Source organism: Cyprinodon tularosa, unplaced genomic scaffold, assembly GCF_016077235.1.
Source record: "Cyprinodon tularosa strain WSP-4 unplaced genomic scaffold, ASM1607723v1 ctg1122, whole genome shotgun sequence".
Lineage (NCBI taxonomy): Eukaryota > Metazoa > Chordata > Actinopteri > Cyprinodontiformes > Cyprinodontidae > Cyprinodon > Cyprinodon tularosa.
In genome coordinates this window covers 263,748-279,876 of record NW_024037919.1, presented here as the reverse complement: position 1 = coordinate 279,876, position 16,129 = coordinate 263,748, and the positions used below count along the sequence as shown (strand labels likewise).

Sequence of the window (16,129 nt, the reverse complement as noted above, 5' to 3'; positions counted from 1 at the left end):
TGGAGGGGAAGCCAAACGTCTTCAAACCTTGGAAACCAAGTCCAGTGGATTGTTTTTTCTTTTAAAAACTTTTACAGAATATCTCTATTATCCCATTCTGCTATATTAATTAGTTCAACCTCTGACTTTATGCTATCTGCTTTTTCTCATCATAGCTTCATCGGGTGTGTCCCTGGTTTGCTGTGACATCATCCTGTATAGAAATATCAGCTGTGCTGCTGCACAACACATTTGCTTATAGATGTTGGAGCTTGGCCTGTTTTTCTGTGTAGTTTGTCTTACTGTGATGTGTATGTGCTTTCTTATCCTCTGACATGGGTCCTGTCTGGTAGCTCCTCTGCCCAGGTGTGTTTTTCCTGGATGGAGTGGCATGTGGAGCTGATTAACAGTTATCCTTTGTATCTCGGCTTCTTTCTGTATGTCTGCTTCTGTGTCCTTGAACCCCAGTCGCCCTTAGCAGATGGCTGCTCCAACTGAGCCTGGTTTTGCTGGAGGTTCCTTCATGTTAATAGGAAGTTTTTCCTCTCCACTGTCCCTACATGCATGCTTGGTGTGAGAGATTGCAAAAGAGTAAATAAATGATGCACTTAGCTGATTTTTCTTAATAGAGAACTTTGAAGCAGTCTGACTGTATAAATGTGGTTGCATTATCTCTGTAAAGTGCCTTGAGAGGATATGTTGTGAATTGGTGCTTTATAAATAAACTCAATTGAACATGATGATGGATGGAATACCTGCTTATCCAGCATCAAAGATACTGTTCGATGCAAACAAAGTTTGTTTTGTTTTGTTTTTAAAGAACTGTTGAATATTAACAATCAACCTGAGCTATCCTATGCCTTTCATATGGGACAGCCTCATTTGTATGTTGCCCAGATGTAAAATGTTCTAAATCTGCTTGATTGGATTTAAGTAGAAGTTACAATTTGAATCAAAGAGTTGATTTCTGAATGAAATCGTGGCTATGACAGCATTCATATTGCTATTGGCAGCACCTGTAGCAGTGGCGGCTTCTGCTCTCTGCAACAGAGGAGGCTCAACCGTTTTTATTAAATCCAAATGCACAGAAAAAACATGACTATTCTAACTGAATGATCACTTTTCCCTTTGGACTGATGAGGAAAACCTCCTTGTTGTTTGGCCACTGTCAGTCAAAACTCCTCAAGTATGTTTGCCAATCATCATCAAACAGCCAGCGTGATAACCGGCCCCTGCTCCATAGACCCTCTGAGAGGTTTAGTCCCACTGGAAGAGATGTATTTTGGTGTGTTACCAAATCAGGGCTCTACTTTCTTGCTGCTTACCTCAGAAGACCAAGGCTCAGACGTGAACTGGGATTTCCCATAGAGGTATCGTCCTGCTGCTCCAGAGCGGGGGAGAGATTGCGTCTAAGAGTGGCAAAAACAGCTGATTAGTGCGCAACATACTCATAAAATCAGGTGCATTGTACCATTTATTTAATGCAGTTTATTAACTACATTTATGAATTCCAACAATGCACATTTTACCAAGAATTTTACCAAATTTACAGGGAGGTTTAGTCTATAATAACCCATATATAGCCTTGATCCCTATGAATGTAAAGCATTTTCATTACTTAATTGTGAACCTGTTGTGATCCATATATGTGTCTTAAAAATGTAGTACCATGTTGCTTGAATCAAGCCAGGATTCCTTTTTACTACAATCCGAATTAACTATTTGAAATTATAATGCTAGTGGGAACAGACTTCAAGAGGACTAGCATTTCTTTAATTATTTATGCGTTTATTTCATGGTTTTTTGCAACATCCTAGATTATTTTATAAATATTTTATATTTTAGGACTTTACATTGTGCGGTGAATGTGTTCCGAATAGAAATATTGGGGCATTAGCACTGACCTCAATGCAGCATCTACACAGCACCATGAGCACAAGGCCAGCAGACTTTTCATTTTCAGACAATTGATTTAGTCTAATGTCATTCAGTTGCTTGGCTTTAGCAAATGTCCATGGGGGTCTGTTTAAAAAGTTGTTACCTGATAGGCCTACCTACGACTGTGGTCAGATCATTGTAAATTAATATGTAAAAAGGTTCTGTGTGTGTTGACATATGTACACGAGTGCTATAATTTCACACTTAGTCTCTGAGATGGAGGTGAAACCAGTGAACCTGGGCTGTGGTTTACTGCTCTCTTCTCGTCACAAACACTGTTTGACATCTGTTCATCTGGAGGTTTTTGTTCAGGCTGCAGGGATCATTTCTCACTGTGGGAACCAGACTTCCAACAGCCGCAGTAGTAGGAGGCTATATGTTCGATTTTAACTGTATCGATCTTCAGTTTACAGACGTTCTTGTTTCTCTCAGCTGAGAAATCTTTTTCTAGAGGATGATTGAAAGGTTTTTGCGTGCTACCACTACTGGTGATATAAAGAATTGCTTTATATGTTTCGCTTCCTTTCTTCTGATACCAGGTTACAGCACCACATTGATCAACTCCTTCACAAATGAAAAATGTGGAGGAATCACTCTGGCCACGTTTTCTGGTCAGAGTTAAATCCTGATTCAGCTGTGTTGCCATGGCAGCCAGCGCTGTAGAGACACCGACAGACAGATGAAGGTTAGTGGGACAGTGTTTGTTCCAGGTGGACTTTGTTGGCTCCTGATTGGCTGGAAACACTCACCTGAACACAGACAGCACAGAGCAGCAGCTGGGAGGAAAAGCATTTTGTGCAGTGGTGTTTCCTCTGGTGAACCTGGGGAGAAGTGGCGCTCTGATGCAGCTGAGGCCAAACAAGGACGAGCTGCTAGATCAGACGAGGGCCACGTGGTTTCTAACAGCTCCTCAAAGCTCCCATCAGCCCCTGCAGCCCACAGATCAGACTGCTGCTGCTGATTGACAGCTCAGCTCCAGCTGCTGGATGGTTTCATCATCTTGATTTTATTAAATTAAAATTTATTTTCACAAATGACAGTCTCACCCAATACCATGTAATACCCACATTGGTCCACATAAAAAAATGTGAATCTGTGACAACTTGGCCCCTAAATATGTTTTATTCCTATGTTTCTGGGGGCCTATTCATTTACCCTAGGTTGCTACCAAGTCACAAGACTTCACCGAGCAAAATAAATTGCAAGGCAAATTTGTCCATATAGCGCGTTTATGTAGCAGCGGGAATAATATGTTTTCTGGTAGTTCACTCCAGACTAATAAAGCATAGCATCTAAACACTGCTTATCCTTTTTTCGTCCATTTTCCAATGAAGTCTGGGACGTTGATACACTGACAGGAAGTCTTTAATGCCACTCAGAGATTTATTCTCAGAGAGATGGAGAGCCAGTTTAGCAATTGTAACACTGTGATGTGCTTCAGTTTCTTAGCCTTGGTAAGAGCAGCAGTTCTAATAAAGATAAACGCATTAATCAGTTCTTCATGGAGATGTACTCTAGGTAATTGAAGGCTGACTTTTTTACTGTCTTTGTGAGCGTCTGAAGGTTCAGGTCAGAGTGCATCACCACATTCAGATTTAGAGTGTGATTGCTGGTTTATACCTAGATTAACTTAGGCTGAGTGCTGACTTTTGAATGCTGTTACAAAACAAAACACTCATATTTTGTTTTGACTGAGCTGAAGAAAATTTTGGAACATCCATGTGTTGATTTCTTCTACAGATTTACCCAGAGCTCAATCTGGTGACATCTTATTGTAAAGTTGTGTGTTGTCTACAAAGTTATGGTAGCTCATGTTCTTTATTTTGATCTGAGTAAGCAGGCATTTAGACATATAATAAAAGGGGACTTAAGATTGAGCCTATTTTGTAATTTGCATTAAGGGTACTGGATCTTATTTTGTCTGCACTTCATAAATTTCATGAAAAATAATGCATTATTTTATACAAAGCATTTTATACACAGTTATCTTCATTTAAGATGTCAGAACGAATTTTCAATTATTGGCACCCCTGTTTAAGATGTGGTCGAGGACTTCAAAAAATCCTCCTTTTCTTTTAAACAACAAAGAACCTAAATGCAAAAAATGTTAGGACTTCTCTCTGTGTGGTTTGTGTTTTGTGTGTTTGTCTTTCTTCCTCCACTAGGTGGCACCTGGTCCTGATTCACCTCCTCACACACCTGCAAATGGTTACCTCATTAACAGAGTTCTCTTAAGCTGCTGACTGCCACTACCTTGACGCCGGAGTGTTTTCCAGTTTTTGTTACTCTAGCCAAGCTGAGTTTTGCTGAGTCAACCTGAGTTTTAATCTTGCTATTTTTGTCTTTGCCTCTCGGCAGGAAGTCATCCTGCAAACTGGACGTTTCGGACCTTCTCTCCCTGGAAGGATCAACTGAGCCACAAACTGAGCTGGGGAATAAAACTGGAGGTTTGGATCCACTTTGCTCCAAGGGATCGTTTGAGTTTCACACTGAGGATGGGATTCATCTGCACCACAGTCCGTTCAAGTACCGCAGGAAATCTAAGTGGCAGTCAGTTTCTCCGTTCACCTACAAACAACTGCATTCTGGGTAAACCCTGTCCGCCCTTAATCGAAAGAGACAAACACTGGAACACCCCCACACAGACTGGAGTCAAAGAGTCAACCACTTTTCTGAAAACGTGAGTCAGCAATCTAATTTTCCTCTTCAAGTGTTGGGATCTGGAGATCTGCCACCTGTCTCCAGCAGAGAGCGCTGTGGGTCTCCTGGGCTGGAGCCTCCAGCACACCTGATCATCAGCCCATCAGGAGACCTCCTACATAAGCAGCAGCCAGACCTGTCTTCGGCGCCGGAGTGTTGACCAGTTTTGGTTAGCGGAACCTGAGCCTCTGTTCACTTTGAGAATCTGTCTGCTCTTGAGAGTAACTAGATTCTAACCAGCCTCTGTCTTCTCTGCTCACAGGAAAGCCCGACTGAAGTCTGAAGCTCTGGAGGAGCTTAGCTTGGAAACCTGCCTGCCTGCCCTAGGAAGCCAAACCTGAAGACAATCCGTCTGGATTCCCCAGCCAGCTCTCAAGGGAGAGCTAGGACATCTACTCAAGGTCTGAATCTCACTAGCCTGAAGCTAGACGCTGCTGCTGCTGAGCTCTCTGCTGAACCCACTGTCTCTGGACCCAATTGGTTCCCCCTCTCCAGTGATCTGTCTGAACCTCATGAAGGTGCAAATCAGAATCAAACATCTAACAAGTCTTCACAGCTGCCTGGCTAACCGAACAATCCATCTCTGCAGATTCTCAGTGACTGCTGTCCTGGACCTGTACCAGAACCAGCTCTTTATTATTCTGTATGCTCATCATTCAATAAACTGTTAAACTTTTACCCTGTTTCTTGTGGTGTTCTGCATGTGGGTTTATACACTAGAGACCCATCATGACATCAAGTTCGAGAATCAATTTTCCCACTGAGCCTGAACTAACCGCAGTGTCTTCCCCTCACCTTTCAGTTCTGGTTGAGCAGTGTTCAGAGCAACACTGCATTCTTCACAATCTCCTAAATAAACCTGATAAACTTTTTCCCTGGTCTCTCTGTATTGGTTTACTACTTTTGGGTAGTATTAATTAGTTCAACCTCTAACTTTATGCTCTCTGCTTTTTCTCATCATAGCTTCATCGGGTGTGTCCCTGTTTTGCTGTGACATCATCCTGTATAGAAATATCAGCTGTGCTGCTGCACAACACATTTGCTTATAGATGTTGGAGCTTGGCCTGTTTTTCAGTGTAGTCCTGTTTGTCTTACTGTGATGTGTATGTGCTTTCTTATCCTCTGACATGGGTCCTGTCTGGTAGCTCCTCTGCCCAGGTGTGTTTTTCCTGGAGTGGCATGTGGAGCTGATTAACAGTTATCCTTTGTATCTCGGCTTCTTTCTGTATGTCTGCTTCTGTGTCCTTGAACCCCAGTCGCCCTTAGCAGATGGCTGCTCCAACTGAGCCTGGTTTTGCTGGAGGTTCCTTCATGTTAATAGGAAGTTTTTCCTCTCCACTATCCCTACATTCATGCTTGGTGTGAGAGATTGCAGTAGAGTAAATGAATGATGCACTGAGCTGATTTTTCTTAACAGAGAACTTTGAAGCAGTCTGACTGTATAAATGTGGTTGCATTATCTCTGTAAAGTGCCTTGAGAGGATATGTTGTGAATTGGTGCTTTATAAATAAACTCAATTGAACACGATGATGGATGGAATACCTGCTTGTCCAGCATCAAAGATACTCGATGCAACCTAAGTTTTTTTTTTTTCAAAGAACTGTTGAATATTAACAATCAACCTGAGCTATCCTATGCCAGTCATATGGGACAGCTTCGTTTGTATGTTGCTCAGATGTGAAATATTTTAAACTTTTTAATTGGATTTAAATAGAAGTTACAATTTTAATCAAAGAGTTGATTTCCGAATGAAATCGTGGCTATGACAGCATTCATATTGCTATTGGCAGCACCTGTAGCAGTGGCGGCTTCTGCTCTCTGCAACAGAGGAGGCTCAACCGTTTTTATCAAATCCAAACGCGCAAAAAAATAAACTCCAGAAACCATGGCAAGAGTTTATCACAAGATGACTATTCTAACTGAATGATCACTTTTCCCTTTGGACTAATGAGGAAAACCTCCTTGTTTTTTGGCCACTGTCAGTCAAAACTCCTCAAGTATGTTTGCCAATCATCATCAAGCATCCAGTGCATCCATAGACCCTCTGAGAGGTTTAGTCCCACTGGAAGAGACGTATTTTGGTGTGTTACCAAATCAGGACTCTGCTTTCTTGCTGCTTACCTCAAAAGACCAAGGCTCAAACGTCAATAGGGATTTCTCATAGAGGCATCGTCCTGCTGCTCCAGAGCGGAGGGGAGATTGCGTCTAAGAGTGGCATAAACAGCTGATTAGTGCGCAACATACTCATGAAATCAGGTCCATTGTACCATTTATTTAATGCAGTCTAATAACTACATTTATGAATTCTGACAATGCATATTTTACCAAGAATTTTACCAATTTACAGGGAGGTTTAGTCTATAATAACCCATATATTGTCATGATCTGGCCTGTTTGCTCTCCCTTAATTAGTCATTCCTTTCACCTGTCGTTTTCCCTCCCTGCCTCAATTATAATTTATTCCTCACACCTGTTTCCTCTTGGTTATATTCAGCCTGAGCATTCAGTGCCAGATCATTAACTGTTTTTCTGTTAGCCTGTCTGTTCAGTTTATTTTCTTGGTTCATGTCCTGGATCCTGGCAGCCAGTGGAAAGAGGGTTTTGTGTCTGTCTTGTCTCCTGATCGTCCACTGTTCCTCCCCCGCGGAGTCATCTGGGTTTTTGGCTCAATATGTGGGGAGGTTCAGTTTTTATTCAGTAAGCCTGGCTCCAAGGTGGAGACCAGTTTAAAGGTCCTGCATCAAGTTCTGGTTCCATGTCCTGTCTCGGCTACCGTCTTCCACTGAGTCTGCTCATATGCACCTGATCCTGTCTGCTCCTGTGCGTGACCAGGTGGTCACGCTTTCGGACCCTGTCAGACTCTGAACCCTCCTAGGAACCTGTGGATGCCTGGAAGTCTGGATCCTGCCTCCTGTTTCTGTTCCTGCCTGATCTGGATTCTGTCCCCGTCTGTTCCTGTCTGTTCTGGATCCCTGACCAGGATCGGCTTCCAGCATGTCCTCTGGGACTGCAGCACTTGGGGGACATTCTAGGACTGGACTGTTAAACCAGAGTTTTGTGATTGGGCGGTGCCCCGCTCCCCATCCTGCAGTGTTCGCGAGCCACAGCTCCACCTTAGTTTTTGTTAATTTAATAAACCTTTTTGAACTTTCCTACTGACTGTCTCTCCTTGAATATTGGGTCCATCTGTCCTCATTTCATGACATGTATAGCCTTGATCCCTATCAATCTAAAGCATTTTCATTACTCAACTGTGAACCTGTTGTGATCCATATATGTGTCTTAAAAATGTAGTACCATGTTGCTTGAATCAAGTCAGGATTCCTTTATACTACAATCCGAATTAACTATTTGAAATTATAATGCTAGTGGGAACAGACTTCAAGATGACTAGTATTAGCATTTCTTTAATTATTTATGCATTTATTTCATTGTTTTTTGCAACATCCTAGATTATTTTATAAATGAATTGAACTTTAGATAGCTAGATGTGCGGTGAATGTGTTCCTAATAGAAATATTGGGGCATTAGCACTGACCTCAATGCAGCATCTACACAGCACCATGAGCACAAGGCCAGCAGACTTTTCATTTTCAGACAATTGATTTAGTCTAATGTCATTCAGTTGCTGGGCTTTAGCAAATGTCCATGGGGTCTGTATAAAAAGTTGTTACCTGATCCATAAGACTTTGGTCGGATCATTGTAAATTAATATGTAAAAAGATACTGTGTGTCAGTGGCAGCTGGTGAAAAATATTTTTGGTGGGGCTGATATAGCCTAGTGTATGTCTCCAACTAATCCGGAATAAGAATTCAAATAAACAATTGGACAATAAATACAATTTAACAGTAATGATTTAATTTACTATATAATAACAGTAACAGTGATGATTTTGGTCACTGTTACGGGGTTCTTTGGCCTCCAAGAATCCAGGCTCAGTCGGGTTACCGGTGTTGGTGATTTATTGTGCTCAAAAACTCAAAACAGGGTGCAAAAGAAACTAAACATGTACAAGATACTCTGGGCCTCAGCCTCCCTCCAATTACCAGCAATGTAACAAAGAAACAGAAAACAGAACTGGCCGCTATTCTTCCCACAGCCCTCATTAAATGGTTTAAGCCCCTCACCTCAAAACTAAATCAGTTTTGTCCATATATTACCTCCACAAACAATTGATATACAAAAACAAATAATTTTTACAACTTAATTCCTTTACACAGATTCATTGACTAATTCAATTACACCAAACTGGGTTTGAACCCAGCAAAGACTGAAGATGACAAGTCCCAGTCGCATAAACACGTACACACACACACACGGCTAACCCCACTGAAATATTAAGTGTGCACACTCAATACGCCAGCAGGGAGGGCGGTACCCCAGCGCTCCCTATGGGCCGGCCGCCACTGCTGTGTGTGTTGACATATGTACACGTGAGCTATAATTTCACACTAATGGCAACTTTCATTGTAAAAGAGAAATCAGATCATGACATGCACATTATTCCCATCCATGTGAAATTTATTAGATTTTAATCTCCATGTTGATTGTGTTGCAAGTTTGTTAAAGGAATAGTACACCCAAAACATGATTAGCCTTCATTTTCTACTCACCCCCATGCTGAACAACACTCTGGAGTACTTTTTTGATATCTCAAATGCATCTGGAGATCTGGGAGGCTTCTTGCTGTCTGCTGACATTCAAATAATGGAGGTCTATTGTGCCCGAGACAGAAATGTCCATAAAAGTCCACAAAAACGTGTCAATATTCCTCCATACTGCTCGTCCAATGTATTCCAAGTGTCCTGAGTTGGTAGCATCCAGAATTTACTCGAAACTAAGTCATTTAGAATGTTTTTAGAGCATAAACAGTAGTGTATAGGATTTCCTGAAAGCGCGTTCATGCGCGTTCACGAGCCTACAGAAGCCGGCAGACCAAACCAAATGAAAGTGCGCATTCAGCTCGGCAAAGAACTCATGCTCTTCCTCAACACTGAAGTCCTCAGACATTTTTCTTTCGTTGTTTCTTTCTTTGCACAGGTAAACAGCACATTTCTTCTGCTACGCTTGCATTATCAGCAGAGCAGACGCGAATGCGCACTTTCATCTGGTTTGGTCTGCCGGCTTCCGTAGCGTCATGAACGCGCTGGCGCGCGCTTTCAGGAAATCCTATACACTACTGTTTATGCTCTAAAAACATTCTAAATGACTTCGTTTCGAGTAAATTCTGGATGCTACCCACTCAGGACACTTGGAATACATTGGACGAGCAGTATGGAGGAATATTGACACGTTTTTGTGGACTTTTATGGACCTTTCTGTCTCGGGCACCGTAGACCTCCATTATTTGAATGTTAGCAGACAGCAAGAAGCCTCCCAGATCTCCAGATGCATTTGAGATATCAAAAAAGTACTCCAGAGTGTTGTTCAGCATGGGGGTGAGTAGAAAATGAAGGCTAATCATGTTTTGGGTGTACTGTTCCTTTAATATTCATGTTACTTGCAGTACCAGATCTCTAAAAGTATTAATCTTTATTATCCTGTCTGAAATTTAATTTAGAACAAAACTACAGAGGCACAGTAATCTGTATCTTTTTACCAACATAAAAATACATAAAAAGATTTTATGGCATAGACCTGTTTTTTATGAATAGATGTTAAAACCTACTTTGTATCATTCAGGCCAAAAACTTTGTTTTACTTTTGTACTAAAGTACATTGTCAATATAAAATTAACATTTTATATTGATGTATATATTCTTTACTTAAATGAAGAAGGTGAGTAACTTTGACACCTCTGCCTGTAAATAATCATAGAAACAAGAAACCTCCCTAAAATCAGTGAGTCTCTGAGATGGAGGTGAAACCAGTGAACCTGGGCTGTGGTTTACTGCTCTCTTCTCGTCACAAACACTGTTTGACATCTGTTCATCTGGAGGTTTTTGTTCAGGCTGCAGGGATCATTTCTCACTGTGGGAACCAGACTTCCAACAGCCGCAGTAGTAGGAGGCTTTATGATCGAATTTTACTTTATCGATCTTCAGTTTACAGACGTTCTTGTTTCTCTCAGCTGAGAAATCTTTTTCTAGAGGATGATTGAAAGGTTTTTGTGTGCTACCACTACTAGTGATATAAAGAATTGCTGTATATGTTTCGGTATCTTTCTTCTGGTACCAGGTTACAGCATTACTACCACATTGATCAACTCCTTCACAAATGAAAAATGTGGAGGAATCACTCTGGCCACGTTGTCTGGTCAGAGTTAAATCCTTCTGACTCAGCTGTGTTGCCATGGCAGCCAGCGCTGTAGAGACACAGACAGACAGATGAAGGTTAGTGGGACAGTGTTTGTTCCAGGTGGACTTTGTTGGCTCCTGATTGGCTGGAAACACTCACCTGAACACAGACAGCACAGAGCAGCAGCTGGGAGGAAAAGCATTTTGTGCAGTGGTGTTTCCTCTGGTGAACCTGGGGAGAAGTGGCGCTCTGATGCAGCTGAGGCCAAACAAGGACGAGCTGCTAGATCAGACGAGGGCCACGTGGTTTCTAACAGCTCCTCAAAGCTCCCATCAGCCCCTGCAGCCCACAGATCAGACTGCTGCTGCTGATTGACAGCTCAGCTCCAGCTGCTGGATGGTTTCAACATCTTGATTTTATTAAATTAAAATTTTCAAAAGTGGCACAGTCTCACCCAATATCATGTAATACCCACATTGGTCCACATAAAAAAATGTGAATCTGTGACAACTTGGCTCCTAAATGTATTCCTATGTTTCTGGGGGCCTATTCATTTACCCTAGGTTGCTACCAAGTCACAAGACTTCACCGAGCAAAATAAATTGCAGGACAAATTTGTCCATATAGCGCGTTTATGTGGCAGTGGGGAAAAAAAAGTTTTCTGGTAGTTCACTCCAGACTAATAAAGCATAGCATCTAAACACTGCTTATCCTTTTTTCGTCCATTTTCCAGTGAAGTCTGGGACGTTGATACACTGACAGGAAGTCTTTAATGCCACTCAGAGATTTATTCTCAGAGAGATGGAGAGCCAGTTTAGCAATTTTAACACTGTGATGTGCTTCAGTTTCTTAGCCTTGGTAAGAGCAGCAGTTCTAATAAAGATAAATGCATTAATCAGTTCTTCATGGAGATGTACTCTAGGTAATTGAAGGCTGACTTTTTTACTGTCTTTGTGAGCGTCTGAAGGTTCAGGTCAGAGTGCATCACCACATTCAGATTTAGAGTGTGATTGCTGGTTTATACCTAGATTAACTTAGGCTGAGTGCTGACTTTTGAATGCTGTTACAAAACAAAACACTCATATTTTGTTTTGACTGAGCTGAAGAAAATTTTGGAACATCCATGTGTTGATTTCTTCTAACACCCCTGTTTAATATGTGGTCGAGGACTTCAAAAAATCCTTCTTTTCTTTTAAACAACAAAGAACCTAAATGCAAAAAAGAGAAAATCCAACCTTTTAGTTAAGTACATTACTTTGGTGGTAAACATAAAATCACACATTTAGAAAATAAAAAACATGAAATCATGTGTCCCACAGTTATTGGCACCCCTAACAATTCTGCTAAAAATGTAATTAATTTCCTTTAAATTAATTTTTCTGTAGTTGCTAAAGTTGGTCAGGGTATCTAGGAACTTTTAATTAGTAATTCATGACTTCCTGTTTTCCTGGGGTATAAATATGAAATGACGCAGAGGCCTAATTATCTTACCAATTAGCCAGCATGGCAAAGACAAGAGAACACACAATTCAAGTAAGGCAGATTTCCGTAAAAATTCAAAAAATATCCACTGGACATGGTTTCCAAGATTTGAAGACATTTCGCCACCTCTCCAGGAAGCTTTCTCAATTTGAATTGAGAAGGATGAACAAATTCACTTATGAATAGGCTGATTGTGTGATATTTTTAAAACTTTAAGTAGAAATTATTTTTTTAGATTAGATTGGTTAAAGTGAATCAATAAGGAATAAAGGATTTCCCTGATCTCTGTGAGTCTCTGAGATGGAGATGAAACCAGTGAACCTGGGTTGTGGTTTATTGCTCTCTTCTCATCATAAACACTGTTTGTTCATCTGGAGGTTTTTGTTCAGGCTGCAGGGATCATTTCTCACTGTGGGAACCAGACTTCCAACAGCCGCAGTAGTAGGAGGCTATATGATCGATTTTAACTGTATCGATCTTCAGTTTACAGATGTTCTTGTTTCTCTCAGCTGTGAAATCTTTTTCTAGAGGATGATTGAAAGGTTTCTCTGTGCTACCATCACTTTTGATATTAAGAATTGCTTTGAATGTTTCTGTTTTTTTCTTCTCGTACCAGGTTACAGGCCAACCACTACGACACTGATCAGTTCCTCCACAGCTGAAGGACACGCTCTCACCGACTCTCCTGGTCAGAGTTAAATCCTCCTGACTCAGCTGTGTTGCCATGGCAGCCAGCGCTGTAGAGGCACAGACAGACAGATGAAGGTTAGTGGGACAGTGTTTGTTCCAGGTGGACTTTGTTGGCTCCTGATTGGCTGGAAACACTCACCTGAACACAGCCAGCACAGAGCAGCAGCTGGGAGGAAAAGCATTTTGTGCAGTGGTGTTTCCTCTGGTGAACCTGGGGAGAAGTGGCGCTCTGATGCAGCTGAGGCCAAACAAGGACGAGCTGCTAGATCAGACGAGGGCCACGTGGTTTCTAACAGCTCCTCAAAGCTCCCATCAGCCCCTGCAGCCCACAGATCAGACTGCTGCTGCTGAAAAAATGACAAGATGTAGAAACAGAAATGATGGAAAAATGCAGCTTTTGAATTACAACCTGAATTTATTGCCATTGTGTTGCGTCTGATTTATAGTTAATGCAAAAAAAAAAAAAAAAAAAAAAAAAAAAATATATATATATATATATATATATATATATATATATATATATATATATATATATATATATATATATGACTGTTTTACTTAGTGACATAGCTTAAAACTCATGAGGTAAATCTTGTATTATCAATATAAACTCGATGAATAAATGTCATTCATATTCAGCAGAGGTGTAATAAAAAGGGAAAGGGTACCTGAGTGCAGAGTTCAATAGAAACATAAATAAATATGGATAACCAGCACTCTGGTTAAATCTGAGTGTATAAATATTAAACATACATTAAATATGGATGAAAAAAAATCATGGCCTGATGCTGCAGTCATGAGGCCCCTCCCATTTTTACCAGCAGTATAACTGTATTTGTCTTCTTACAATAATGAATGTGTCTGTATTACACTTATTTTTTGTGTTTTTATATGAATAAATTTAAATAGGGAAATAAAACCATAACTTCCACCGTTTCCTTATTTCATCTTGATAAATTGTCATTATTTATACTACAGACTACTGCCATCTACTGGCCGTGAATCACCAACATAGGGTTTTAAAAGTGTGTTCAGATAAAACATTTTTTATTTCCCCCACTTCAAGTTTCTCAACCTTTATTGGTTGTTTTCAGGGCATCCACTGCTTATATAAAAATATAACAGTAATAGCACCAGTGTACATAGAAGACAATAGTATATAAATAGTCACACCAAAACTAAAACATTAGATTTTTTCCACATCTTTCTAAGAGATAAAACTTTTATCTTCTCCGGAAAAGAAAAGTCAAAATTATTCAAATATTTAAAAAAAGATAATTGAAAGAATTAAAAAAAAAAAATTCATATCTCCAACATTGTAAAGTGAAATGTATCCAGGAATCCATTAAAAATATTGAGCTTTCTATTTCACACCTTCTGTGACAGAAAAATAACTTTAATGCTGAAAGCTGAATGGACACTGGACACATGATTGAACGGAGATTTGAGTTTGGCAAATCAGAGACTGTAATCCCTGTGATCCACAGTCTCTCAGAGCTCCTAATTTAGCCCAAAATCCCCACCAAATAGTTTTACCTTCACAGGGATTAAGATTAGGTGACTGTTAGTAGGTTTCAATGGATAAGACAGAGGAGCAGTACTGCAGTTCACACAGCTCTGGAAGGAGAGTAAAGGAGAGCTGAGAACTAAATTGGTCTTATGATCACACGCCGCAATCAAAGCCAGAGAAAAGAGAGCACCACAGAAGAAGAAGAGAATTTTGGAGATGTACATTTAGGCTGTAAATAATAACATAAACAATAGAGAACATATTTTTTTCCCTCATTCACATATTTTTTTAAATAACCATTAATCATCATGGATGATGTGTGTGAGAATGTACTATTCTTATTAGTGTTTTTATCAGCTATTGTTATTTATTTCTTATATTATGTGTAAATGGTGGTGACAGTGATTTTTAGTTTTTGTTTTTAAGCATATGCACTGATCGATCGATGGCACTTTTTTTTTTTTTTTCGTTGTTCTTTGTGACAATGACAACTGTAAAGATAAAGATTTTTTCTATTCAGCTGGAGTTTATATTATTATATTTTTTCATATCTGAGTGTGTATTTTTGGTCACATTTTTCCGCAACTTTTAGGTTCTTTTTAGCTCTTTATTATTGTGAGGATTTCACAGTTTGTGAATGATATTAAAATTACTCTGTACTCTACAGCTAGTATAATTTCCCACTCTTAGATCTAGGTATTTAATGTTATCTTATATTTGTATTCTCAATAAAACTACTTTTTTATTAAAGCCACATCTCTGGCTGCTGAAACCACAATATTTCCCTTTCACCCAAGTAAGTCAGATTTCATTATATTTGGTTCCAAGGATGTCCCTCAGATTCAGTCCAGGGTTGGGGTTCAGTCAGCAATGCCGTCAGGAACCTGGGAGTTGTCTTTGACCGTGAACTGAACTTCAAAAAAACAAATAAATGCTCTTGTCAAAGCTAGCTGCGCCTTTTGACCCAGGTGAAACCCTTTCTCTCACGCCAAGACCCAGAGAAGACGACTCACACATTTATAAGTTCTCGGCTGGACTATTGCAACGCTCTCTACTCGGCCTCCCACAGTCATCACTACAACGCTTACAGTTAGTACAGAATGCAGCAGCTCATCTCCTCTCTGGTTCATCCAGACACAGCCACATCACTCCCGTTCTCTCCTCCTTGCACTGGCTCCCGTTTTCGGATTGATTTTAATATTTTAATACTTGTTTTTAAGCACTTCATGGTTATAATTAACTGAGATGTTGACTCAGTTAAGTTGAGTTCTCTGGTCTGCAAAACACTGTTGGATTATGGACAAAGTAAGTTTAACATGATGCATTTTATAATCACTGCAAGTAATTATCTGTAAATTCATTGGGTGAGATAGTATTACATTTAAATGAAAGGGTGATACGGTGACTAATGCTCACAACTCAATATGGGATTATAGGCAGGGGTGCACATAACTGGTAAGCAGGTACGCATGCGTGTCACAAATCATGAAAGCGTAACGTCAATTATATTACTACGTGCATTTGCGTACTGCTTGACCGTCAGCTTATCAACACCTGTTTTGAAATACTTTCGAAGATGTCCAAAAATCAA

The 16,129-nt window shown here is 40.2% G+C and overlaps 1 protein-coding gene across 1 annotated transcript in view; it reads right to left on the bottom strand.

Moving 5' to 3' along the window:
* LOC119793552 (immunoglobulin lambda-1 light chain-like) overlaps positions 1-16,129 on the bottom strand; it is a 29,504-nt gene that overhangs the window by 9,012 nt on the left and 4,363 nt on the right. Inside the window, exon 2 of the mRNA XM_038300759.1 lies at positions 12,758-13,075. Coding sequence (XP_038156687.1) covers positions 12,758-13,075 — 318 coding nt within the window. The remainder of the gene's footprint in view (positions 1-12,757; positions 13,076-16,129) is intronic.